At 33.9% G+C, this 27,289-nt stretch overlaps 1 protein-coding gene across 2 annotated transcripts in view; it reads right to left on the bottom strand.

Annotated features, from left to right (window-relative positions):
* Positions 1-27,289, bottom strand: part of PRR16 (proline rich 16) — a 180,794-nt gene that overhangs the window by 39,468 nt on the left and 114,037 nt on the right. Inside the window, exon 1 of one of the 2 annotated variants that reach the window (XM_028492587.1) lies at positions 14,969-14,995. The exons of the other annotated variant lie outside the window; for it this stretch is intronic. Within the exon in view, the coding sequence (XP_028348388.1) occupies positions 14,969-14,980 (12 nt within the window). The 5' untranslated portion in view covers positions 14,981-14,995. Of the gene's footprint in view, positions 1-14,968; positions 14,996-27,289 lie in introns of those variants that run through there. 2 annotated transcript variants of the gene reach the window in all.

Below are 27,289 nucleotides of genomic sequence, written 5' to 3'. Positions count from 1 at the left end.
AAGAAATGCTACCATCATTTCGGGGCTTTGGATTTTGAGCATATGAAAGCATTTCTATATAATTTTTCACTCCTCTTAGTCTAGTCAGTTAACCTACAGAAGAAAATAGAATATTATATACATTGATACGTTATAATAGGAAGCAAAATGTTCTTCCTATTCATTAGAAGTTTATTTCCATTTTTATAATCTTCTTAATATAAAACTGATTATAATTAAGGTTTGTTTCTTTCCTAACAATGCTATGATTGAAAAAAAGTACTATAACTATAGTAACCAAAAAATTTTTGTAATATTAAAATAATAAAAATAAATTAATTGAATCCAAAATCATAATTAAATATCTTACATTGGTTAATAGGTAATCATTATGTATAAAATGGCTAAGCACCAAAAAATAAGTTACTTACTCATGGTAAATGTCATTTGTTTGCTTGTTCTGAGTTAGTGGAAGGCACAAATGCTGAATTAACTCACTAGATACTGAAGTTTGAAATAAAATCTGTTATTTTCCAATAATAACAAAGTAAGAGGTATAATGATTTCAGAACTCCTTTAATTTAACTGCATTAATAAGATCTTGGCTTCAATGCTATGAAACACATGCCTCAGCTCCTCTGAAATAACATCTTTCATTAGGATTGAAGCATTTGCCACTGATAAAATAGCCCATTATATGGGGGTCTTTATTATAAACTGAATAGCAAGAGGGTTTGCCCCATTTCTTCCTAATCAGATAGAGAGAGAGAAAGATAGACAGAGGTAGAGATATTTCTAAAATAACTATTACACCATAGGCTCTGTATATTTTGGGGCTTATGTGTTGGGATGTGTGTATTAGAATGTGTGTGTCTGTTGGTGTGTGTGTATACTAGGTTGCATGTGTGTGTGTGTGTGTATGGGAAGCAAGAGACAGTTCAGAGTAGTAGTTCACAGCTAGATTGTGGAGTCAGACTGCAGATGACCTGGTTGCTAATCCCAGCTTCACAACCTCCTAGGTACATAACTTTGAGAAGTTTAACCTCTCAGCAAGCCTTGCCTCTAAATGGGATTTTAAGAGAATTTCATGGACTTGTTAGAATTAAATGAGTAAATAAATGGGAAGTCTTGGAACAGTGCCTGGTTCACAGTGTTATTACTTATTGATTACCATTATTGAAATTCTTCTAATCTCTATGTGTCATGAATTGTCCTAAAAAATATTGGGTCAAATACATTGTTTAGACAGCTTTTGCATACAAATATGTTTGAAAATATCACATTGCTAATAACTTCATGAATGACTTTGGTAAAATAACCTGTCTGTGATGCCATTCCTATATTTTTAAAAGGGTTACTGTGATGCCTGCCAACATTGGAGGAGGAGTTCAAGAAGAATTAATGAATCAGGCTAAAATTTCTAACAAAGAGGATGACATAATATTGATGACAGAGTGGATGACATATTACAGAATCTCAGTTTTTTGTGTGTTTTTTTTGCCTTTATGTGTTACTTTACATGCATTTCAAAGCAAACCAACAACAAAACTGCTAAATCAGGGTTCCTTTTGAGGGAGATCTTTTTAAAAAGTGTGTGGGAGAGAGTTGAAAGCAGTAAAAAATATAGGATGACATAAAGACAGAGGAAATAGATTCATCTAATAAGAAAAAAAAAGCCAGAAAAAAGCAATACTCAAATGGTAAATTACTTTCCTATCAATCTATTTCTTTTCATGCTCTGTTGAAAAGGAGTATTCCAGACTTCTATTATGTATGTACATATAAAATTAGGGCTCTTAAATTTGCCCCAGAATCATCCATTTTAAAATATCAGCTCTTATTTTACTATGGTGATATATAAAGATGAGGTTGTGTCTATTCGGAGTCCAGTAAATTCCCTCTGAAAGTTTCTATTTTAAATAAATCTTCACCATCCCTTATTCTATTGTCATTTGCTCCTTTATGATGAGTCAAGTCCCAACATTAAAAAGCTGTTTATTTGTGGGTGAACACTTAGCATTACTGAAAACATAGTTAAACAACTGAGGGATATGGGAGACTTCTCTTTCTCACAATATACCAGACCAGATGGATTAGAAAACCTGAAACTTCTCATGTGGTACATATATATAATGGAATATTACTCAGCCATAAAAAGGAACAAAATTGGGTCATTTGTAGAGACGTGGATGGACCTAGAGACTGTCATACAGAGTGAAGTAAGTCAGAAAAACAAAAACAAATATCATATATTAACGCATGCATGTGGAATCTAGAAAAATGGTACAGATGAACCGGTTTGCAAGGCAGAAATAGAGACACAGATGTAGAGAACAAACGTATGGACACCAAGGGGGGGCAGGTATGGGGGGCAGGGGTGGTGGTGGGATGAATTGAGAGATTGGGATTGACATGTATACACTAATATGTATAAAATGGGTGACTAATAAGGACCTGCTGTATAAAAAAATAAAATTAAATTTTTTTAAAAAAGAGAAAGAAAACCTGAAACTTCTCTAAAACGCATATTTAGACTTGCTCAAAAAGAAAAGGAACCAGCCAGGTGCCAGAAACAGAAATGTAAGCCAATGAGCTGGTACAGAAACAAACCTTGTGCAAGGTGACTGTTTGCCTAACAGGGGTTTGGGGCTTGGCACTCTCATGGACCATAGATAATAGGGTAGCAACACCTGCATCAAAGCAGGATGCTAGAAGAGCTGTATCTCTGTGAAGGGGCAGGCAGGAAAAAACAAACATACCTACTGAAACTAGAAGACAAGGACATTTTTCCAAACCACTGGTGAAGGAAAACAAAGTGGTTTTCTTTGATAACTTTTAAAAAAATTTTACCTGGGTTTGAGATTCAAATTTATAGAATCTGCACAAAATGACCGTCCCAAGCCAGGGAATTATAAATGCCTATCTAGCAGTGAGCTAGTCATAGCACAGAAGCATCTGGAAAAAATAGAGGCCAGAAGATCTTAGGAGATTTTAAAGATTTAGATGACCTTATAATCAAATATGACAATGTGTAAGGAAACAAACCACTATAACTGAGTGTTACACAGAGAACAGATAGCAGGATTAGAAACCCAAGCACTTAATATAATAACAAAAGATAAACTGTGAAATAAGCACGTCTAAAGTGACTAAAAGCATAAAAAATAAACATAGAATAAGATACTGTATATAAATGCAAATAAGTTTATAAGCAAATTAAACATCAAATTAAACAGTTAATGAGGAAAACTAGAGAAAATACATGAGGAAATAAAACAGAGAAATATAAAGATTGTTAAAATATTAAAAAGTTAAGAGATGTAGATGACAGAATAAGAAGGAACATTTAATAAAAGTTCTGAGACAGAGAGGGAGGGAGGGAAGGAGACAGGAAGAATGAAAATAAGGAAAATGAGAATAAGTTAGTATTTAAAGAAAGAACGGCTGAGAATTTTCCAGAATTGACAAAAAACATGAATCCTCTGATAGAAGGGGAAAATGAGATGTGTGATTTGAAAATAAAATGCAAATCTGCAGTCATCATAATGAAATGGCCAATGACCAAAGAACATAGAAGATCTTGAAAGCAAACAGAGAGAAAAAAATAGACTAACTGCTAAAGAATCTAAGTTATGATGACAGCTGATTTCAGACTTTTCAAATGCAACAGTAGAAACAAGAAGATAATGGATTAATATTATTAAAAGACTGAGTGGAAATAACGATTTTCCTAGAATCCTATGCCCAGTAAATGATCTAACATGAAAGAAAAAACAAATATTTTTCAAAATGAAAATAATCAGTGTCTTCTACTAGTTGTTCTTAAATAAAGAACTAAAGGACATGATTTAGGACTATGGAAACTGACCCAGAAAGGATTGAGAAGAAATGGTAAGCAAAGATATTGGGAAACATCAGAAAATCTAAGTAAGCATTGCCACTATAACAGAAAAACTATACTAATGACCTCTTTAGGGCATATAAACCAAGATGAATGTAAAATATTGAACAATAAAGTAGTGAGCAGAATTAACACATTCTAAGACCCTTTTGTTGGTCAAGAAGCTTGTAGAAACACTTCTAGGTATGTTAAATTTGCATTTTATAAATGCATACTTGCAGAAATCAAGCATGCATGTTAAAAAGTAAATGCAGTCTCTAAAGAGCAAGAAAAATAGTGTGTATTTCAAACAAGTTGAGGGAATTCAACAATGAAAATCAGACATTCCTGCCTTTAAGATGCTTACTGTTGGTTGGAAAGACACAGATACCATTTCACACAAGAAAGGATAAAAATCTGTTTTTTTCTAGAGAAAAACAGTCTCTTTTGCCTATATTTTAAGTCCTTTCCCCTTTACAGCCTTAGGCGGGTAAAGAGTTCCAATAAACTTACATGTTTCCTAGACTTTAAAAGGCACAAGTGCTGGGCTTTGCCAAAAACACATAACAGAAACAGAATCCATTATTCAACGTATGTGCAGAGAGTTTTAACAAGTGTCTGCAAACTTGCCAATACATGTGCTTTACATTAAGTCCACCACACGCAGTCTCACTTATATCTAAAAAACAAGCATCTTAAAAGCAACATAAAGGTAACCAGAGAAATGTTTACATGGTTCCCATGCATAGTGTTTTCTGAAAAAGATACGCATCTTTGTTCCCTTGGTGTCAGCACATCAGTCTCTGAAGGCGAAAAAACATGAAGTGAAAACAGGAGGACTGCAAATAAAAAACAAATCATCCAGGCTTGACGTTCAGCCTTCCAGGGAACAATCCATCTTCATGTGTAAGGAACATAAATTCACAAGAAGATAACAGAACAACTGAAGAAATGATTATAAGTCACATTGCTGTTAAAAGAGGACATATACCCAGCAGAATCAGGACAAAAAAGGTGATATAATTAAGAAATATAATTGTACTAAGAATAGATCAAGAGTTATTGTTTCAAATAACAACAAAAACCACTAACAGTGTTTTTTATTTCTTTTAAGAGAGGGACTAAAAAGGAAGAGAATAGATTTGTGAGCTTCTGACAAATCTGTGTTTAACAATAAGTTGTTGAGTCCATAAGAAATGGACTGAGATCTAAGGCTTTTAAGCAACAGGAAATGTGCCAGTCAGAATATTCCTGGGGAGGAATAACTTGGAGGTACATCAGAGCCCAATTCTACCTTTTGTAAAAGCAGCAGTGTGTCTCTCTTCTTTTGTTTTGATGTATGACAAGCCAGCACAACAGTTAAATAATCTTTAACACTTCCCTAATTTTTCCACAAAGCTTGAAGTCTGGGAATGAAAAATGATGCTCTCAGGAACATTATTTTTAAATGGATGTTGTGATGGGTGATCATACTTTCTCCATCTGCTCATTATAAGATGCCTGATAATGCACACCAAAGACTATTATAATGTATTAGTTACAAGTCATATTTTAAACCTGTTATTACTTGCAGTCCCAACTTACCACATGATGTTAAGAGAATCTTACAAGATGATAGTAATGAAACTGCTTAGGAACCCAGCTATGATATCTACTATGGATCTACAAAATTCATCAATCAGCACTTATTAAATATCTATTGCAAACAAGGAGTGCAGAGTATTAGAATCATACATGGATCAGGAAAACTGAGTACTAGGCCCACATCAGACACATAAAAGTTACCTGACTTGGGCTTAATCCCTTTATGTCTCTGTTGCCTTATTTGCAAAATGGGGAAAATAATAAGTGAATGACTTGTATACCTCATAAAGTAGAAATAAGTAAAAATCGAAGGATAGAACATAATGAAATTGGGCTGTTGACTATAAAGCAGTATATTAATTACCTGTCCAGGATGCAGGTAGCAGGTTTCCTCTACCTGTGCTAATATTCCTCTATACATGAATCTAATACCATGATGCAACTTGCATTTAAACATTTTCATTTGAAGAGACAAGCTTTAAATGAAGTATAGAAACCTAATTTATTTCCAAAGTCAGACACTCGGTTTATCACATCAAAGGGAAATTATGTCTGTACAGAATTCTAAACACTTCCTATTTTATTGCCAATTTATTTTTATGCTAAAGGTAAAAAATGACTTTTTATATTTTATTCATTAAATTATGGAGGGAGAGCAGATAAGTGTAAAAATTACAATGGATTATAAACTTTTGAACTTGATTTTCAGTCTGCTTTATCTTCATCACTAAACTACGGTCCAAGATACTAAATACCTGGGCCATGATCCAGTTTGTTTGTCTCTTATTAACAGCTTTATTAAGGAATAATTTGCATAAGATAAAATTCACCCACTTAAGTGTAGAATTCTTTTTTTAGTAAATGATTTTTAGTAAATTTACAGATTTGTACAATCATCACCATAATCCAGCTTTAACATTTCCATCACCCCAAAAAGACCTCTCATGCTCCTTTGCAGTCAACCCCTATTATAACCTTTAGTCACAGGACCCCAACACTCTACTTTCCAGCTCTGTCAAGTTGCTTTTTCTTTTTTCAATTAATTTTTATTGGAGTAGAGTTGATTTACAGTGCTGTGTTAGTTTGTCAATTTGCTTTTTATGGACTTTTCATACAAATAAAATCATACACTATGTGGTCTTTTCTATCTGCCTTCTTTTATTTAGCATACTGTTTTTGAGGTTCATGCTTGTTGTAGAATATATCAGTAGTTGGTTACTTTTTATTGCTGAATAATATTCTATTACATGAACAGTTTATGTTTTATCTAATAATCAGTCAATGAACATTTGAATTGTTTCCAGTTTTTGGCTATTATGAGTAATGTTGCTGTGGACATCATAGTCCAGTTTCAGTATGTAGTGCTTACTCAGCCTTGGGGAACTTGGTAATCAGATAAACAAACCTTAAATTTAGACTTTCCAGGTGCTCCATTGTTCTAAAGTTTCCACATGAAGAGAGAACAGAATTGTAAAGTGTTTAAGAGCACAGATTCTGGAGTTCTGGAGTTGGGTCCCTTGGGTTTGTAAACCAACTTGAAATCGTACATTCTAAGTAAGGCAAGTCATTCACTAACTTTCTTGGTTTCCTTCACTGTAGAATGGGGATAATGACAATGGCTCCTTTATAAGTTTGAGGGTAAGATGATGCAAAACACACTTAGCAAAGTGCTTACTAGATGTTAACTATGCACCAAATCATCATTAAATAATTTAAGAGATTAGTAATGCTATTAAAATAAAATATTTAGAAGATTTCTGAATCTATTTTCCAACTAAGAGATACAAGTCTTATTCTTGCTTAATATAGTTTAATTATCAAGTACAAACACCATGAGTTTTTATATGGAGGGTAGCAAAATACCTCTTTTTCTGTCTGGCCATTACCACATAGTCATTGACTGGGGAATAGTCTCTAATAACCTCTTGCTTCTAGATAGAGAACATCACTGGATTCAGAGTAGCAGAATTAGAGTTTTACCATAGAAAAACCATTCTTCCTGCCATCACATCCTCTTGAATGTGACATGATAGACACATGAGAAGAAAGGGAATAAAAAATAAATAGAAAAGCAATGAAATGGCTTCTATAGCTTAATTTAATTATTTAACAATATATAGTGCATATTATGGGCCAGGAAGAGTTCTGAATTATTTTAAAATAGTAATGAATTTAATCTTCATAACAACCCTATGAAATAATCTATTAATTATCCTCAATTTCAGTCGAGATAACAAGGCACAGAGAGGTTGAGTAATTTGGTCAAGATCACACAGCTAGAAAGTACAAAGCTGAGCTTCAAACCAGGCAACCTAGCTCCAACGTTTAGTTCATGCCACTAGGCTTTGTTACCTCTCTTAGTAGAAGACAGAACATCTGACTAAAGTGGACAGATTCCCAGAAAAGACAACTAGAAGCACAATCAGTTTTGTTCTGCACACAGACCCATTTCCTTTAACCATATTATTTGATTTACTTTAAGTCACAGGGAAATGCTTCTTTCAAAGATGTGTAAAACAAGGAAGGTATAAATTAAAACTCACTTTCAGTTTCATCTTAAACTCCCTTGCCCATTTTATGTAAATGTAATACTAAAAAGTCAAGCTTTTCAAGTGCATACATGAGGTTCTTTAAGTGCCTGAAAGGATCCCTAAGCTAACCATATGAACATACTCTGTAATCAATCACTCTATCTGTGAATTGATAGAGTAACAGACCCTCTGTGGAAAACATTCTCAATTTTTAAAAAATCTTGTGTAATTTATATTGTTCTTGGAAGATCATAGTCCATATCAATATTTTCAACATTTTAATTATTCAAATATTAGGTACATATTTGTAAAAGATAAAAGCTTCATATAAGTGAAATGCAGCTCTACATTAATATTTTAAAGGCTTTGAAAAGTTCTGATGTATATAAACCTGACTAAATTTGTTTAATGCAGCACTCAAACTATTAAACTAATGGAATCTACTTTTCCCCTATATAACACCATTTTACCTATATTGGAAAATAGCACTAAAAAGTTCTCTAGACATCTAAGCAATCCATAACTTATTAATGTAATTATTTCTTTTTTTTTTTTTTTTTTTTTGGCGGTATGCGGGCCTCTCACTGTTGTGGCCTCTCCCGTTGCGGAGCACAGGCTCCGGACGCGCAGGCTCAGCAGCCATGGCTCACGGGCCCAGCCGCTCCACAGCATGTGGGATCTTCCCGGACCGGGGCACGAACCCGTGTCCCCTGCATCGGCAGGCGGACTCTCAACCACTGCGCCACCAGGGAAGCCCTGTAATTATTTCTTGTTCTTCTGATGAAACCTTAGTCCAATACAGTCTTTGAGGTCTGAGTCATGAGAAAGATGACAATAATATATGCTAGCATGAGTAAGTGTAAAGATGATAAAAAATAGAGTAACATTCATTAACATTATCACAGGCTTATCACACTGAAGACATTGTGTTCTACATGTTTCATCTCACCTAATGCTCAAAACAATTCCAAAAGGCGAGTATTTATTCATTAATTCTCCTTTTACAAAAGAAGAACTTAGTAACGTGACAGAGCACACACTTATTAAGAGGTGAAGCTGGGCTTCAAATTCAGGCATTCCAAACTCAGAATTCATATTTCAGCAATTACACTTAACTGCCTTCCACTGTGTCCCAGGCAATCACTTCACTTACACGTGTAGAATCCCTATGACTAGGAATAAACTAGGAAATAAACATTACATAAAACTACCAAGGAAAATCTAGGAAACAGCAGGTATGGTTTATTCATCACAATGTGTTTATGTTGACTCTTGATACTTTTGTTATTATAAAATCTTTCCACATTTGTATGTCTCTTCTTCTCTTTAGTATGGAGTCTGATGATTAGAACTTTTTTCCTTCTTGCCTATCCTAAAACAACTGCAGTGACAGCATATTTTCAAATAGTGATATATTCTGTAAATAGCTGAAAATAATAAAATGTCTCTGCAGTCAAAGCTCTATTTTATATTACCTTTCATTTTTCTTTGGAAGGATCATTCATTCATTAATACCTAATTCCAAGATATAAAATGTGTTGTGTTTGTGAGTGAACAGTATGTGTTTTTTGTTTGTTTGTTTGTTTTCTCCCTACTGCATACTTTTCAAAGTGCTTATATTAAGTTTCTATAAATCAAATTCTATTTTGACATATGGCCTTTTAAGTGGCAAAAAGCAAATCATGAAAAAAGCACTAGATTTAAAGACTGCAAAAAGCTGCTAAAATATGGAATGCCAACTTCTAAGAAATGCATATTTTTCATGCTTTGTTCTCAGAAGACAGTATCAAAGTAATGAGTAAGACATTTCTTCAGCTCGTTGTAGCATCTTTATTTCTTGGTAACCTCTTTAAAGCATCTGAGGATGTAAAAAGAAGAACAAATGGATCTGCAGAATTTTTTTTCTTTCACTACATATCAATACTTATTGTGCCATGACTTTTCTAGATGTTGAGGACCCAGTAATGAAAAGGGCAGATGAGGCCACTGCCCTTAAGGAAGTTACATTTGACAGGCAGGAACAGTCAACAAATAAGAAAGCAAATACATAACAAGATATCACAGAGTGGTGAGTGCTGTGAAGAAAACTACAGACAGCACTATGAAAGATAGTGGTATGTCAGGAGGGTAAGTGCATGAGAGGGATTTAGAGGCACACACAGGGACAGCCAGAGCCCAGGCTGGGTGGTCAGCAAAAGTACTTCTGAAAAAGGTAACACAGGAACTGACACTAAAAAGAAGAGAAAGAGCCAGCTATGTACATGCTAACTGCAAAGGCCCAGAAGAAGAAATGAGTTTGGGAAGCCCAAGGAACCCAAAGAATAGCTTGCATGGGAGAGTGCCAGGCAGGGGCACTGGAGACCAGTAGGAGATGAGTTCTGGGGTTAGAAGAGATTACAGTGGATAGATCACAAGGTAAAGAGACTGAAGGAGTTCTGGTAGCAATGAGGAGCTGCTAAAGTTTTCCATGTGAGATGACACTGAACCTTCTACATTTCAAAAATCTGACTTTTGCTGCTCTGAGGAAAATGGATTATAGGAGGGCAAGGGAAGAAGCAGAATCTGGTTAGAAATTTGTGTAAAGGCAGTCTAATTAACCTAAATATCCATCGATGGATGAATGGATAAACAAGATGTAGATATACACAACGGAATATTACTCAGCCATAAAATAATAATAATAATAGCATTTGCAGCAACATGGATGGACCTAGAGATTGTCATACTGAGTGAAGTTAAGACAGACAGAGAAAGACAAATATCATATGATATTGCTTATATGTGGAATCTAAAAAAATGGTACAAATGAACTTATTTACAAAACAGAAATAGAGTCACAGATATAGAAAACAAACTTATGGTTACCAAGGGGGAGGGGAGGAGGGGTAAATTAGGAGATTGGGATTGATATATACACACTACTATACATAAAATAGATAACTAATAAGGACCTACAAGTGGGGAACTCTACTCAATACTCTGTAATGGCCTATATGGGAACAGAACCCAATAAAAGAGCAGATATATGTATATGTTTAAGTGATTCACTGCGCTGTACAGCAGAAACTAACACAACACTGTAAATCAACTCTACTCCAATAAAAATTAATTAAAAAAGTAAAAGATGAGGGTAGCTTAGATGGGCACGGTGGAGATGGTGAAAAGAATGATTTAAAATGTATTTTGGAGGCATATTTGACAAAACTTTCTGAAAGACTGGACATGAGAGGTGAATGAAAGGGAGGAAGCAAAAATGATGCGAAGAGTTTTGGCCCAGGCAACTGGTTAGATGATGGAGGATGTTATGACATAGAAGAAACTAAACAAGAAATTTCTGGGTCTAAGTATTGATTCTTAAGTTTTGCTTTCGATATCTGAAATGGCAATTAAACATCCAATGAAGATGATGAGTGGGTTCAGGGAAAAGTTTAGGGCAGGAGATAAAAACTTGGGAGTCACTCATATATACCTGGTGTTTAAAGCTATGGGACTAGGTGAAATCAGCATGGGAGTCGGGGGTGGGGAGGGAGAGGACAAGGAAGGGAGGGTGGGAGGGAGACAGAGAGAGAGAGCAAGTGAGCATGGGTGTATGCACAAGTACTCAGACTAAATATCTGAGCTACTTTTAGATGCTGAGGAAGCAAGAAGGATTCAGAAAAAACACTAAGGAGAGGTAGTCAGTGAGGTAGAGGGGAAATGTAAATTCACCTGTTTCATGAACAGAACCTTCACAGATAACATTCTAACAACCATAACCAAAAAGTGCTCTCTGGCAGTTCTCACCTACAGCATTGCTATTGTAGCAAGTTCGCTGACCTACATCATAGGACTACTTGTTTGCCGGTTAAGGTTGGATGTAAACAATACTTCCCTAGAATAATTTCCACAGCGTTTTGATTTAACAACGAAATCAAGCAACCCCATCTCACAAGCACACTTCCCCCCAGGTTATCAATCACTGCACTTATCTGGGGGAGAACTGCAACAGAACCATGAACCTGACCTTCCTGTTTCACCATTGCACCCGCTGGCCTTGCTGTCACTGTGCTCCGTAATTCTTCGCGGTTATCATATTCAAGGTCATTTTGGGGACAAATAAATTTAAGATAAATTTCATTCCGTGTTTTCTTCTGGATTTGCACAATCTTGCAAAAGTTCTCATAGGTATTTCTCCTATTATTTTCATTTCGCCAACTAAATCAGTAGACTTTGCCATGGCTTGCCAATTCACTGTTCATTCCTTCTAATGACTATTCCAATGACTATTAATACTTATTTCAGTTTTTGAGCCACATTAAGTTTAGCTTCTTTCTACTGTCACTATTCATCCTTATTTCATAAACTCAGTTTATTACTTTGTATGCTGTCTCTGATTTACCTCCAACTCACTTGTCTTGTTTATTTTTTTAACTTTTCTGCTACATTCTGAACATATCAAGGGCAGAACTGTGTCTTACTAATCTTCACATCTCTTATTTCTAGCATGGTGCCCAGTACAAAATGCATGTGCAATAAGTGCTGAATGAATGAATTAATTAAATAAGCTACTAGATTAGTTCAAATTTTTCTTTTTTTAGTTTGACAAAAATGATAAAGATATAAAAAGACCACTTTATTATATTTTAAATTAGACCCTTAGGAGAAATTTTCCTATTGCTGAGATTCACGGGTCCCCCAAATTTTCCTACCTCCCTTTTATTTGGATATGTAATTTTCATTAGTATGCTAGCATAATAACAAGTTATTTTGAGTGACAACTGCTATTCAGTTGACCTATGATATATATATATATTTTTAATTCTCGGGAATTACGAGTGTGGTTAAACTCAACAGGAACATTAAATGTTGGATTTTCTCTTTTGCTCAACGTAGCAAAAATTTTTATATTTTAAAATCTGAAGCACCTACAATTATTATGGAAAGACACTGAAAATCTTATACTACTATTTTTACTAGTCAACTGTCAACTTTGTAATTACTTCAACAGTGAATTTGCCATTTTTAATCAACTAAAGTCTGCTGAAGAAATTAAATATTAGAACTGAATATTTTTTCTAGAAACATTATGAGTTTGAGAGGTTCTATCAAAGTCTGACAAGTACACCAGAAGTATAAAGGCTGCAAATGCTTCACTGGAAAGAGACAGATATTGTTTGGATGTAGATAATCGAGATTTTATTTCAGTGAAAAAATGCTGAGCCTACGGTGCTCTGTTTTTTCTGCAAAACTCATGTCAACAGAATACATGAAACTAAATCCTTAATTCTATGGTCCATTTAGTCAGCTGAAGGTCTTGGGAACTCAGATTAAATAAATGACTTGCAAAATATTAACGAGCAAATTAATATTAGAGATAGAATTTGAATTTGAGGAATCTTCATTTCTGGTCTTACATTATTTTCACCACATAATCTGACCTTAGATAAGTCATATAGCTAAATGGTGAATTCATATTACTCATAAAGAAAGAAAGGAAAAGGAAAAAGAAATTATAAGTATTTCTCCATGGATCAGGCCTATCAATATAGACATAGACAGATTTTTTAAATCTCTTTATCCTGATTTAGTCAACAACTTATCCTTACTTTCCTTTCAGTATATTTTTACATTTACATAATGCTCTATATTTTCTAATTTACTTACATCTAAAGTGGAATTTGATTAAGAAGACAAGTGTAACTTAATTCCAAATAACATTTCCTCTTATTTTCCAATTAGGACATGTAAAGATAAAGACTTAATTCACGGCACAGCTCCTAACTGTTAAAAACAGTATGATTGCTACAATTCCACAAATGAAAATAGTTTACTAAGTACATTATTGAATTCACTGTACACTAATATAGCAAGTTTATTTAATAAGCTCTCAAGAACAAAATCAATACTACTCAGAGGAATTCACTTCAAATAGAGTATTCCCAAATGAATGAGAAAAGTATGTAACTGTTTAAAGAAAAACACTGATTGTAAACATGTCAATATATCCCCAATATTTGACAGTGTCCAGATATCTTTTATTTTTGGTTTTAGATAGAATAAATTCACTCTTCGAATTAAATAGCTGACTGATCACAGCATCTCTCAGATTTATCTAGATGTGGAAAAATTTAGTTTCATATTAACACAAGTGATAAATAGAGTCCTATATAGACAGAATCAATGAAATTAAATTATTGCTTCAGAAGCATCAGGGGGTTAATGAGCAATAAACCCATACTCTTTCATACATAGAAAAACACTGAGACCAAAGAAACCTTTATTGGCAGCCTTTTATGCTGGGAAAACAGAAAACTGCAACAAAAGAATGCCTTGATTTTACAGGTTTTTACTTGAGGAATACACATCTGTTAAAAGTGATGGTCCTTCTTATGGTCACATATGGTGTAGGCAAGACTATCCCTAAATTATGAATGAGTTTTACGTACCACAAATCAACTTTTCAGAAAAAAAAGTGCATTAACTCAATATTTGATTCTTTATAATCGTATCATTTATATAATTTTGTTGTTTTTCTAGTGGTGAAACATTACTTTCCTATAGTTAATAAATATAAATTATAAAAATGTAAACTAGTTTTGTTCATAGAAAACATGGATATTTTAACACAAACTCGTTAATTCTGATACCTTGGAAGTTAAATTTTGCAATTTAAAAACACCATAAATGTTCCTTAGAATATTTTTAAAGCCTTACAAACAAAGAAAACATTGCTGAATTTCATGATATTATTATACATATTTCCCTTTATGGAATTTAAACATACAACACAGACTGAAATATGACAATTTATATGGTGATAACTAGTATGTGATTGTTAATCATCTTATTTATGGTCATTATTTAAAAATTTTAATATTCAAAGAGATCTAATTATCAATTGTAACTTTTGTGTATATTCCAAATAACAAGTTATATAATGGACTTGCATGTGTCTTAGAAATGCAATTACGTGTTGCCTAAATTCCTGTAAACATCATGTCAAAGTAGAGCTGACCTTCTCGGGCATTTCCTGGTGTCCTGTTGTCACTGTCTGCCTGCAGCACTGTTTCCCTGTTTCATCATGTGGGGAGGTGGGAGTAGGTTATGGAGCTTCTGTTAAAAAAATTAGAGAACTTTTAAAAATAGTATATTTGCTTTAGACTTTCTAAAACACACTGAACTGAACAGGTGCAGGATATGATGAAGAGGGGGGTGGGGCATTAGTCAGTATGAAGGAATAGGCTGTACTGATGGAGATGTACACATGAATGGAAGAGAGGAGGAGTTAACATGTAAAGCATGTATATGGAGGAAATGCACGTGAAGGACTACATAACGTGAATGAAAACATAAGAATTGCAGAATAGATAAGTCAATCAATCAAGTCTTCAAGAACTGTCCCTGAGCATCTATTCTTCCTGAGTACAGAATACTAGAGGAAGTCAGTGGGAACTTTCCTGAGATTAACACTTATTCATTAATAAATACTGCTTTAGTATTGATGCCCAGTGTATCATTAACATAGACAAATAAGGACCACCTCTGGGAACAGTAATCAGGATGAGAAGGGGCAGTCAACCATGTCACAAAAACTGATACAAATACCCCCCAGTAGTGTGGTGGTATACAGTAGCCTCTGGAAATGAGAGAGCTATCCTCAAATATGTGAAGGGATGCCTTGTCTCAGGAAACCTAGGCTTGCTGTATGAGGTGTCAGTGGGCTGAACCAACCTCAGAGAAACTACAGTAGGTAATGGGAACCAAAGACTACACTAAATCTGAGTCACAGAGTTGGTTTCAGCAGAGGCAAAGGGATCTCTTGGCAGTGACACTGTCAGGACTCTAAGTAGAGAGCAGTGAGTACAGAGCCCAGGGCCTGTGAGGTCTAAGTACTGAGCCCATGTCCATGAGTCACACTCAGTCTCCAAGTGTGCAGTTCCTCATTCCTGCCTTAAGCCTTTGGTAATATGTTCCCCAAACACTGCAGTTGCTGTACTTGAGACATGTTCAAACTAGGTAAAATCAAAAGGACAGGAGTTTCAGTCATTCAGTTTGCACAATCATTCACTCATTCTCTCACTACTTATAGAGCCCTATGCTTGGTCAGTACTAGGAATGCTGAGATGAGGGCACACATTTCTCAGCTTCCTCCTGCTTCCTGTGCTATTACTGATTTTCTTCATCAGTAAGAACCTTGATAATGTAGTAGAGAAAAAGCAAAATTATACATATGAATAAGCTCAAGGCATTTAACATCATCATTCATCCATTCATAATGAATGCCAATTTCTGAAATACTCACTGAGCACCAATTATATGCCAGGAGTACTTCCAGTTGCTGGGGAAAAAAACACCCAGAATCCCTACCCACGTTTTTATTACATACACACAGATTATGGGAAACATTTTGATTAATAATGAATTATAAAGTTTGGAAGCAAAACACTAATTTAAAAAACCTAATGAATAGTATTATGCAAGCACTTTTTGTTACTTAATATTGAAAAATTGTACGGTTCAAACATTTAACAAAGTTAACAGTCAAAAATAAGGAGAACAATCAAATGTTCCAACCACATTTCACATTAAATCTACAAGAATACTCCTAATGATGTTGTCAAAAATCAGATTCATAAAGTTATAATGCTGCAGAGGAAAAGCAAAGAAGTGATAAAAATTAGCCTCTGTATATTAACACTTCTGATGGAAATTATGCGTCTCTGTTCTGACCTCCTTGTCCCGAAATATTTACCCCAAAGAAACACTAAAAAAAAAAGAGCCTTAAGGACCTACAGAAAGGAATAGAGATTTTTCCGTTAAACACTACTGTTTCATTCTTCACACCAGGACACTGGAGAATGGTGGTAGAAGTATGGTGGTCCCGGGCAAGGTACTTAACTCCCCTACTTTCTCTTTTTTCTCATCCCTGAAAGGGAGGTAAAAAAAAATACAGTTGATCCTGGAACAACTGGGAAGTTTGGGGCATCCATCCCCTTGTTGTCAAAAATCCATATAACCTTACAGTCTTCACTCTGTTCGCTCAGTTCTGAATTTGTGGATTCAACCAACCACAGATCATGTAGTACTGTAGTACATTTTTATTGAAAAAACATCTGCATATAAGTGGATCCACACAGTTCAAACCCATGTTGTTCATGGACCAACTTGATTCATACGGTCAATGTGAAAATTAAATGAGCTAACACCTGAAAAGGATTTAAGACTTTTTAAAGCACATAATAAGTGTTTGCTATCATTTCCATTATTAAATTGGAAGAGCATTGCAGCAACAATGCATGTCAAAATCTTTATTGATAGAGGTTCTCAGAACACTTTGAATGAAGAAAAAAAAGAGGTAAAAATGAACTTATTTACAAAACAGAAGTAGAGTAATGGATGTTGAAAACAAACTTATGGTTACCAGTGGGTAAGGGGAGGGAGGGATAAATTGGGATATTGGGATTGACCTATACACACTACTATATATAAAATAGATAACTACTAAAAATCTGCTGTATAGCACAGGGAACTCTACTCAATACTCTGTAGTGGCCTATATGGGAAAAGAATCTAAAAAAAGAGTGGATATATGTATATGTATAACTGACTCACTTTGCTGTACACCTGAAACTAATACATCATTGCAAATCAAGTTTACTCCAATAAAAATTTTTTAAAAAAAGAAGAAGAATTCTGAACCAAGCACCTAAGCTTTGTCATTAATCTGGGTCAAGTATTCTCCAGGCAATACAGCAGCAGACCAAGCTGCAATAGTTGGTGCTCATACGCTCTTCCTCACAGCGAAGTACAAGTGCCAAATTCTAAGTGTGCTGCCAGAATTCCCCAACTTCAAAATTGCTACCACTTTTTCCATTTTTCCATTTTGACAGTATAGATTCTGTTTTGCTGTTTGGCAGAGACTGTCTGGCTTTGCGCACTGGAAAAAACTATTACCAAACCATTCCAGCCATAACTTGTGGCCTTATTCAGCAACAAAACTCTTCTGCCAAATACAAACTGAACAAGTCCTTCCTCATTCCCCTCATGTATTTCAGACACAGTCTCAGACTAGGCTAAGAGCAAAATGGAAAAGGTTTGAAAATTATCTGGTAAATATTGGAGTAAATCATCAAGTTGTATTTCAGTTATCCAGAGTATCATTACCCATTCTAGAAAGAAAATGTCTAAACTTTATACTTGGATCCAGCTATTGGGAAACAACAGATGATCTGAATTTGTTAGAGCAAAGAGTACCAAACCTGAATTCTTGACAAATGTGCATTTACATTTTTGGCCTTTGCAGAATTAATCAATATTCACAATCTGTTTTGATAACTCTGCCTGGAGTATTTGCTTATCCTTCCAGCAAGATGCAAAAATGCCCACAGTATAAGAACTGTATGTTGATAAGTTTTTCATGAATCATTATGGGTTTTACACTGAGCTTGTTACATTATCTTGTCTCCCTTATGATCAACATCATACATTTGTATAATGTGTCACATGTACAGGGTCACAGTCTGGTTATAGGGTCACAGTCTGGTTATAGAAGAAAAAGATGTCTCTGTATGAAACCATCAGATTTATCTAGGAATCAAACATACACCCATAATCCACTATCTACAAATATCCATCATTTGAATCCCTGTGTGGGAGTACTTTGCTAAGGAAAGCTCCATTCAAATTCTAATCGGTATGCAACTGGCTGCACTAAAAGTTCCTCCAGGGAAGTGATAAACTCTTACTCATCTTCCTAGCAGCAGAATCGAAGAATCAAAGGAGATTTGTTTATTTGCTGAACAAAATTAAATCTCACCTCTGAGGCTAAGTGGCAGAGGGCTATTGACTCTCAGTCCAGATTTCTCAAATGAATCATGTGTCTGGATATAAACACTTAAAATGCAGAGTTCAGTCTCTTTTTTTTTTTTTTGCGGTACGCGGGCCTCTCACTGTTGTGGCCTCTCCCGTTGCGGAGCACAGGCTCCGGACGCGCAGGCTCAGCGGCCATGGCTCACGGAGCTAGCCGCTCCGCGGCAAGTGGGATCTTCCCGGACCGGGGCACGAACCCATGTCCCCTGCATCGGCAGGCGGACTCTCAACCACTGCGCCACCAGGGAAGCCCCAGGCTCATTTTTAACAGCCATCACCTAAATGGTGTATTACTGCCTAAAAGAAAAACTATTTATCAAGTACAGCATAACACTACGCTGTTGGAATTGCACAAAGAACTTAATGGAATTGCACAGAAAAGCCTACAATATAAATATATTTTAAAAGCTGAATTTAATTAAATAATAGATCATACATATAAAGCAATCATATGAATTGAATAAAATATTCAAATTTTGGATTATGTTTGTTTATTTTGTCCTAAATGGAAGGTAAAATGCATGGTCTAAATAGCTTTCACGTAAATAATTTGGAAATATCTTTGGGGGATTTAAATCATGAAGTTTAGTAGTATGCTTACAGAATAATTGAAAAAAAAAGCATGAATTTTTGTAAGACAATTTAAGATTGATATTCTAAGATTTAAGAGAAAGAAGAAAATAGAAAAAAAATAAATTTATAAACTTTCACGTTTAAACCAATTTCAGCTTAAGTGCTACCAAAAAGACAATGATAAAATCCAACCATATGATCTAATATTTCTCATTTAGAAAATACCAATACTAACTTTAATTGTACATTTTATGATTATTCAGAAAACCAGCAATTAAACAACAAAATATGATCCTTGTTTTAAAATTCATGCTTAATTACTAATTTCCTTCGCTGTATTTAGACATGGGCAAGATGTACTATATCCATGCCCCATGTGTAAATTCATGGGTAAATAACAGTATTATATGCCCTTCAATCTCTGCTGACATGCTAACTGGATGCTTTTCCCATAATCTTCACAAAGTATACACAATGCTTATATATCTTTCTTCAATAAGAATTTAGTTTCAGAAAACAGTACAGAGGGATCTTTTAACTAATCTATCACTTCGATAAAATGAAAATGTGAGCTTTCAGGTTCAAAATATGATCATTCCACCTCAGTGTTCATTTAAAAAAAATACATGCATTCATACTCATACTAAAAAGAATTTAAGATTGTGTGGAAATAATGGTACATGCATATTTCACTGAATAATGCAATAGAAGAATTACATTTACTATAAGCATTTTAGAACACAAAATAGCATATTTTTTAAAAGAATCAAATCAAATAATATGCATGTATTGAAACTTTTTTGTTCACTTTAAAGTATGTATAAACTGTAGTTAACATCACCACAAAACTAAAAACTCATGTTGCCACATCAAACATTCAGGGTGTAAATAAAGGGATAGTACAGCTTTGAAACAGAATATTTCAAGGCAGTTGAATTTCGAACCAGTTACCTTTGTAGCGCAAGGGAGTTTATTCAACTGGCACTAGCAAACAGATGGACAGCAATGGAGGAAACCTACTCCCCTACAAATCTATACATTAAATGGGAAGGAACTGCTTTTCCACCTATCTTTGCAGCATAGCTGTTCAAGGTACTAAAATGGGCTTGTGATACATGCCATGCATATCTGGGATTAGACTGTCGAAGTATTATCTGAGGCTAAACATCCTTATTTATGGAATTTGGGCAAAGCAGAGGACAGGCCTCAATATCAAAGTGACGAGCTCTTCGTGGGGCCTGAGATTTGGAAAGCTAAGTACAGTGCAAAAATGTAACTCTGAGACCACAGTAACAGAATTGAAACTGTGGAAGCTTCCCCCAGTTTAAACCATTATTCTAGAAATAGCCCAGGGAAACAGGAAAGAAAATGGAGTAAAGATTTTCAGATAATAAAAATGAATATTTGTAGTACTCTTTTAATCATATGAGTAATGTAGTATATACACATCTGTTACCCGTATCTAATTCCAAATAAAACATTTTTTAAAAATTTTGAGTAATTCAGATTTCACTTAGAGAGAAGAGGGGAATAATTTGATAAGGTATACATTGCTTTGAGCCTTTACATCTATATCTATATCTAATCTATCTACCTATTTATCTATGTTGATTTCTCAAACATGAAAGGCAAAACTTCAGCAATTTTAGAAAAAAATAGTAAAATTATGACCTTGAAATATAAATGGATTTCTTACGCAAGACTCGAAAAGCACAAAGTGTAAAGTAAAATGGTGATAAATTTGACTAAAAATTACAAGAGATACTATAAACAATGTTCAAAACAACCAAAAGAATAGAAATAGTTATTTTCAAAACATGTATCTTATAAAGTACTAGTACTTAAATATAGTAAAAAAAACTTCTATAAATCAATACCAAAAAGATGAATAATCCAGTAGAAAAATATAAATTATGTAAACAGAAATTTTAATAAATGAGAAAACCCAAATGGCAAACGAATATTTGTAATTGAGGAAATAGTGATTAAAATAGTAATTAAATACATTTTCATATCCTTAATAACAAAACTTGAAAAACTATAACTGCCAATCAATGGGTGAGTATATAAAAACTGTGGTATATCTTTATAATGGAATGCCCTTTATATTCTATAATAGAATAATTTCCAGCACTAAAATATATAAACTATAACCAGAAGTTTCAAGAAACAAACATTATATGAAAAATTATTTGCACAATACGTGCATATGATACAAATCAGACAGAATTCAAAAAATTATGCGTATTATGTATAAATTTGTACATATGGAGAAAATATAGAAAATATTTACATTATAATAATAAATGCCAAATTCAGGATTTCATTTATATCTAGGTACAGAGAACAAGAAAAAGGAAAGTGGGATGAAGAAGGTTTATCCAGGGGACATAAACGGTATTTGTGATATTTTATTTATAAAACTTTTATAAAATTTTAAATCAAATTTGGCTAAATATCTAGGCTTTTCAGCATAATCAGGCTCTAGTTTAATGAAAATCATGCATCTTCACTTCAAGTGCTTTAACTTAACCCTCAGGCAGGTATACAGAGCTCACACTCTTGTACTACAGTGTCCAGATAAAGTTCAGGTACCATATGTAGGAAGAGAGAAGAAACTTTCCTAAAAGCTCCAGCAGGTTCCTTCTCACATCTTATGAGCATAGATCAAGACTATAGCTTTAAACAGTCACAGTGGCCAATGGATTAAAAAAAAAGACAAGAGATCAAAAAATGAGATATCTGTTACGTCTATTATGTGACAGGTAAATAGACAGATAGACAGATAAAAGTACAAGTCACGAGACTTTTCTATACTTCAATGGCCAGTTCAGCAAAACCAAGTAATTGCTGACACTTGAGAACAAAGCCATCCTTAACATTGATGAGAAACCTCTTAAATTTTCACAATAGCTGCCAATCTTTGACCTTACTATGAGTATTTCCACTTAAAAAAGTACTTAAAAATACTACATTTTGACAGGAAATACATTTTTAATGATGGAAACATTAAGAGTTAACTTAAGATGCAAAGCTAAATTCTTTGAATTAGGACTGCTGTCAAGATAAAGCAATATTAGAGACCTAGAACTCTTTAAAGTATTTATATGAAAGATAAACACTAATTGGTGAAAGAATAAGATTCTTAAAGGGAAATCTCAAATTCACATTAAGACTCTTTGAGAATAAAATGATTTCTCAAGTTAGCAATTTTAAAAGGAAATCATAAAGTAGATATCTTAGGTTTTTGTAACTGTTCAAGAGGTTACCTTTAATTATCTCATGCTATTCCAGAAAACAGAGTAATATATATTTAGAAGTTAGCATTTTTCATTGAGATTGTGGAATATTACATGGGAAACATATGAATAAAATATTAATAACATAAAAAATATCCACATGCCCTATAAAATAATAGCCATTATGAAAATCCAAAGTTAAATAGTAGCTAAGATGTAGAGATATACTTATACTGTCTCATTTAAACAATAAATTATGGTCCCCCTAAGAGTGAATTACTGAGAGAGTGGGCAGCAAAGAAGAAAAAAAAGGATACATAATGTGTAGACCAGTAGTATATCAAATTACTTTTGAAATAAACCCCTGCAAAAGATTATGGTTCCATCATTTACCAAAAGCCTGTCTTCCTAAAGTCACGATATAAAAAAATTATTATTTACTATGATTCAAACACTTCAACACTTCATATAAATATAATATATTGGTTGATGCAATATATGTCAAAACTAAACAAAACAAAAACAAACTGGCTGGTCCTGAATATAGCATTTTACAATTTGGTCGTATCAACCGTCAATTTAGTCAAGAACATTTACTAAGCATCCACTGTGCTCCAAGAGTTATTCTGCATTCCATTCCCCAGGCATACAAGCATATTTTTCATGTTAATAAGCAGAGTATTTTGATCTGAAATTTATGTTTGAAAGAGAGTGCTTTGGAAGCAGCATATAGTTGTCAACCGAGGTAAGTTTGTTACCAAAGTTTATAGAAGAGTAGTATGACATATTCATCATTATGTGTGCTAAAACTATAACATAGTTTTATGGTTATGGTTATGCTAGTTTATCCTCTCAGACATTTTGATGATGAAAGTGATAGACGTCCAGAACACCATATAAAGATTCAAGCTGTTGTACTGCATAAGAAATAAGATTATGACAGCAATCCTAGGATTTTTCTCTTAAACACATCAAATGAAAACATAAGCTACTCTTGCAAAGATGTTCTAACATGTCTCTTGAAGAAGATACCATTCTAAAACTTTTACTTTATTTTGTTCTTTTAAAGAATCCATATAATTAATTTAAACCCTTTTTATGCAATTTTATTTGCAACATTATTAATCTCTATGAGTTTGCTATTTTAAAATTACTCTTACTCTAATATTATATAGCAATTTCTATAATCATGAAAGTTGGAAGCAACCAACATTAGTTATATACTCAAGACACTTAGACTATGCATGTGATTATGGTACAAAGGGAAGTAATTATACACATATTCAGAAAACAAACAAAAAATGAACAAATAAACTATTTGATTTTACCCCAAACCCCCCAAAAACCAATTACTGCATTTGTTAAATTAACTAAATAAAAATCAACTTACACTTCACTTTATAATGTGTAGATAATTTACAATGCATAGAGAGTTCTGAAAACACTGTGAAACAGAGATATATTATCCATTTGTTAAAAACAGATCTAGGGTTATATCCATTTATAAAAATATTTATACAGTCTTTAATACAATGAATGTAACAGGTGAAGGAAGAGAAATATATGGATACACATATATATTCCCTGCTAATCAAGGACTTACTATAAAAAAGAAACATATAATACTATTATTAGATTGGTATTAGAATAGTTTGGAAAACTATTAGATTAAATCAAAGAATACAAAATATATACAACAGATGAGGATCAGAGAAGCTTTCTTCACGGTGCACTACTATATATCAGAACTGTGATGAATAATTATGAACATACATATATATACTCATTTTTATTCATAGTAAGAATACCTAATTTTTTTTAAGATTTGTTTTTGATATGGACCATTTTTAAAGTCTTTATTGAATTTGTTACAATATTGCTTCTGTTTTATGTTTTGGTTTTTTGGCCTCGAGGCATGGAGGATCTTAGCTCCCGGACCAGGGATCAAACCCTCACCCCCTGCATTGGAAGGTGAAGTCTTAACCACTGGACCTCCAGGGAAGTCCTTACCTAATCTTTATTGAATGTTCATTATGAGCCAGTAACTTGAGTTTATAGTTAAGGTCTTGTTCTGCCTTCACCAAACCATTTCACAATTTTTCCGTTTTACAATTACATTCTTCCCCATTTTACAATTACATAAACTGGAACTTGGGGGGAGTCAGCGATCTAGAAGCAGCTACATACTGATATGAAAACAGATGTGTCTGACTTCAAACTCGCCCCAAAACAATTCAAGCATCAATTTTAACTGCTAAGAATTCTAGGTATATTGGCTACCTCTCAAAAGTCTGAAGTTTTCTGAAAAAAGTAAAACTTTCTAAAACTTGAACACTGAATCAGTCACTATAGAATGAACATAAAAGTATTATCAATAATTACAGAATAAATATAAAATAAAATATTTATTTAAAAACTCCTACTGACAAGATACTTGTGATAAACAGGAAGATGAGGCAAACCCCTCTCTAGCTACTCACTCTTTCTTAGTGAGACAAGTCAAGTGTATGAATAAGTTCAGGACACAAAAAGACCAGATGAGTATAGTAACACAGGCACAAACTGCCATGGGCATTTAGAGGCAGGAGAAGCATGTGAAGGGTAGGAATCAAGAACCTGTGCTGGCTCTCAAAGGATGCAGTTGGGGAGAGGTTGGGAAACCAGGCCTTGTTAAGGTAATAGAATATTTGATATTGAGACTTATCATTTGTTTATACTCTATTGAGAGGAAAACATTCTTATAGTCAAGTGTTTTCTGAAAATCGTGTCTTAGATATGGAACAAAAACACTAGCTGAAATGAACATGAGAGTAAAGGTATCTCTTAAAAATGTGCTGAAAGGGTAGATATTAAGTGTTCTAATCACACACAAAATAATAATAAATAAAAAGGGCAGGAGGAAACTTTTGGAGGTGATGGATATGTTTATGCCATTAATTGTGGTGACAGTTTCACAAATATACACATATCTCCAAAATCATCAAGTTGTACACATTAAATATGTACATGTCAGTCATATTTCAATAAAGCATTTACAAAAGAACTAGCTGATGATCCTAGATAAGAAATCAAATAAATCAACTATGAATCACAGAAATGCTTCCGAGTAGAGAAAGAGGACATAATTATTATCATATGGATAAGGGAAAACTATTATCAGTTTTAAGCTACCTTTCGGTAGGCAAATTCAGAACCAGATCCTTTTTTGGCCAGTTAGCCTAAGAATCACCGCTCTAAATCCATAGCCTCAGACTAAGCCTGTGTAGTGACAATAAAGTTTGTATGGTGCTGGACATTCCTATATTTTGAAAATTTGTGGATAACATCAAATATTAATAGATTCTGATAAGGCAAAAGTAGATAGAGGTATTAAAGAGAGTAGAAACTGCAAAGGTGTGAAAGTTGGAGCTAATAACCAATATTCAGAAAATTAGGCATGTTCCAGGTTAATTGGAGCATACATTTTTAAGGCAGAAGATACATTTCAGAAAGTGTCTTTAAATTAGTAATAGGCCTTGAAAATCAGGCTAATGAGCTTAATTTTTATTCTTTTTTAAAATACAAAGCTTATTTATTCTTATAATAACCCTATAAAGTGGGTTTTATTATTATCCCTATTTTACAGAGGCTAAAACTGAAGCCCAGAGAGGCTAAATAATTTAGCTAGGAAATGGTAGAGTCAAGATTCTAATCCAGGATGTTTACTAGGACTTTTCTCTTTAGAAAATAACATTATTAGAACTGGGTTTTAGTAGAAATAACATAAGGATCCTATGTTAGGCATAGAGAGAAGGACTAGATTGTCCAAATATATTTTAAAAGAACAAAATAAAGGAGAGCAGAAGATAAATATCTTAATACCAGAGTTGTTTTACATATTACATTTCAGAATCAAGATAATTTTGTACAAATCAATTTGAAATATATTTTTGTATTTTGTTTCCTCTTGGAGAGTAAATTTCAAAATGAAAGGAATCCCAGAACTGAAGGTAATGTGTTATCAAGTACCTGAAACACTATGCTCAGGCTGAAACATATGCTCAGCTTGAAACACTAAGCTAAACTGTAGCTGAAATTCTCAGTGAAATGTAGATCATTGGGAAGACAAACAAAAATTAAACTTTATTTTTAACCAAAGAGAAACACCCTGTTCTTCATTTCCCTAAATTATCAAAGTGTTCTTAATTCTGTTGTGCAGTGATGTGTGCTGCTATTCTATTGACTTAAAATTTAAATAGTAAAAAATTCGGCCCCTATCAGTAAGAAAATATATTTCCATCAGCGCAGAAGTGAAATCGACTTATCTGTCTTGTTCTTATTTAGCATTGCCGAGTCCATTGATTTTTAAACTGTTTCAAAAATTGAACCTTTCAATTTCCATGGCAAAAAGGTAACTACATCATTGTTTTATTTTAGAGCAAACTTTTGAGAGACTGAGGACAACAGTAGACCAATCTGGTGGGGTGGAAAGGCCAGGGGCTTGGATTCCAGCAGAACATGTTTCAGCCCCCTCTCTGCCTGGATCATGATGGAAATGACCTCTGCCCCACAGACCTCCCTTTCTTTTACTTTTTATCAGGGTACCTCCATCCTGTAGTGAAGACCTATTTGCATGTCTTTTTCTTTTGGTAGATATAGTACAGGACAGAGGGGAC

Source organism: Physeter macrocephalus, chromosome 8 (assembly GCF_002837175.3).
Source record: "Physeter macrocephalus isolate SW-GA chromosome 8, ASM283717v5, whole genome shotgun sequence".
Lineage (NCBI taxonomy): Eukaryota > Metazoa > Chordata > Mammalia > Artiodactyla > Physeteridae > Physeter > Physeter macrocephalus.
This window is presented reverse-complemented; position numbering and strand designations above follow the sequence as displayed.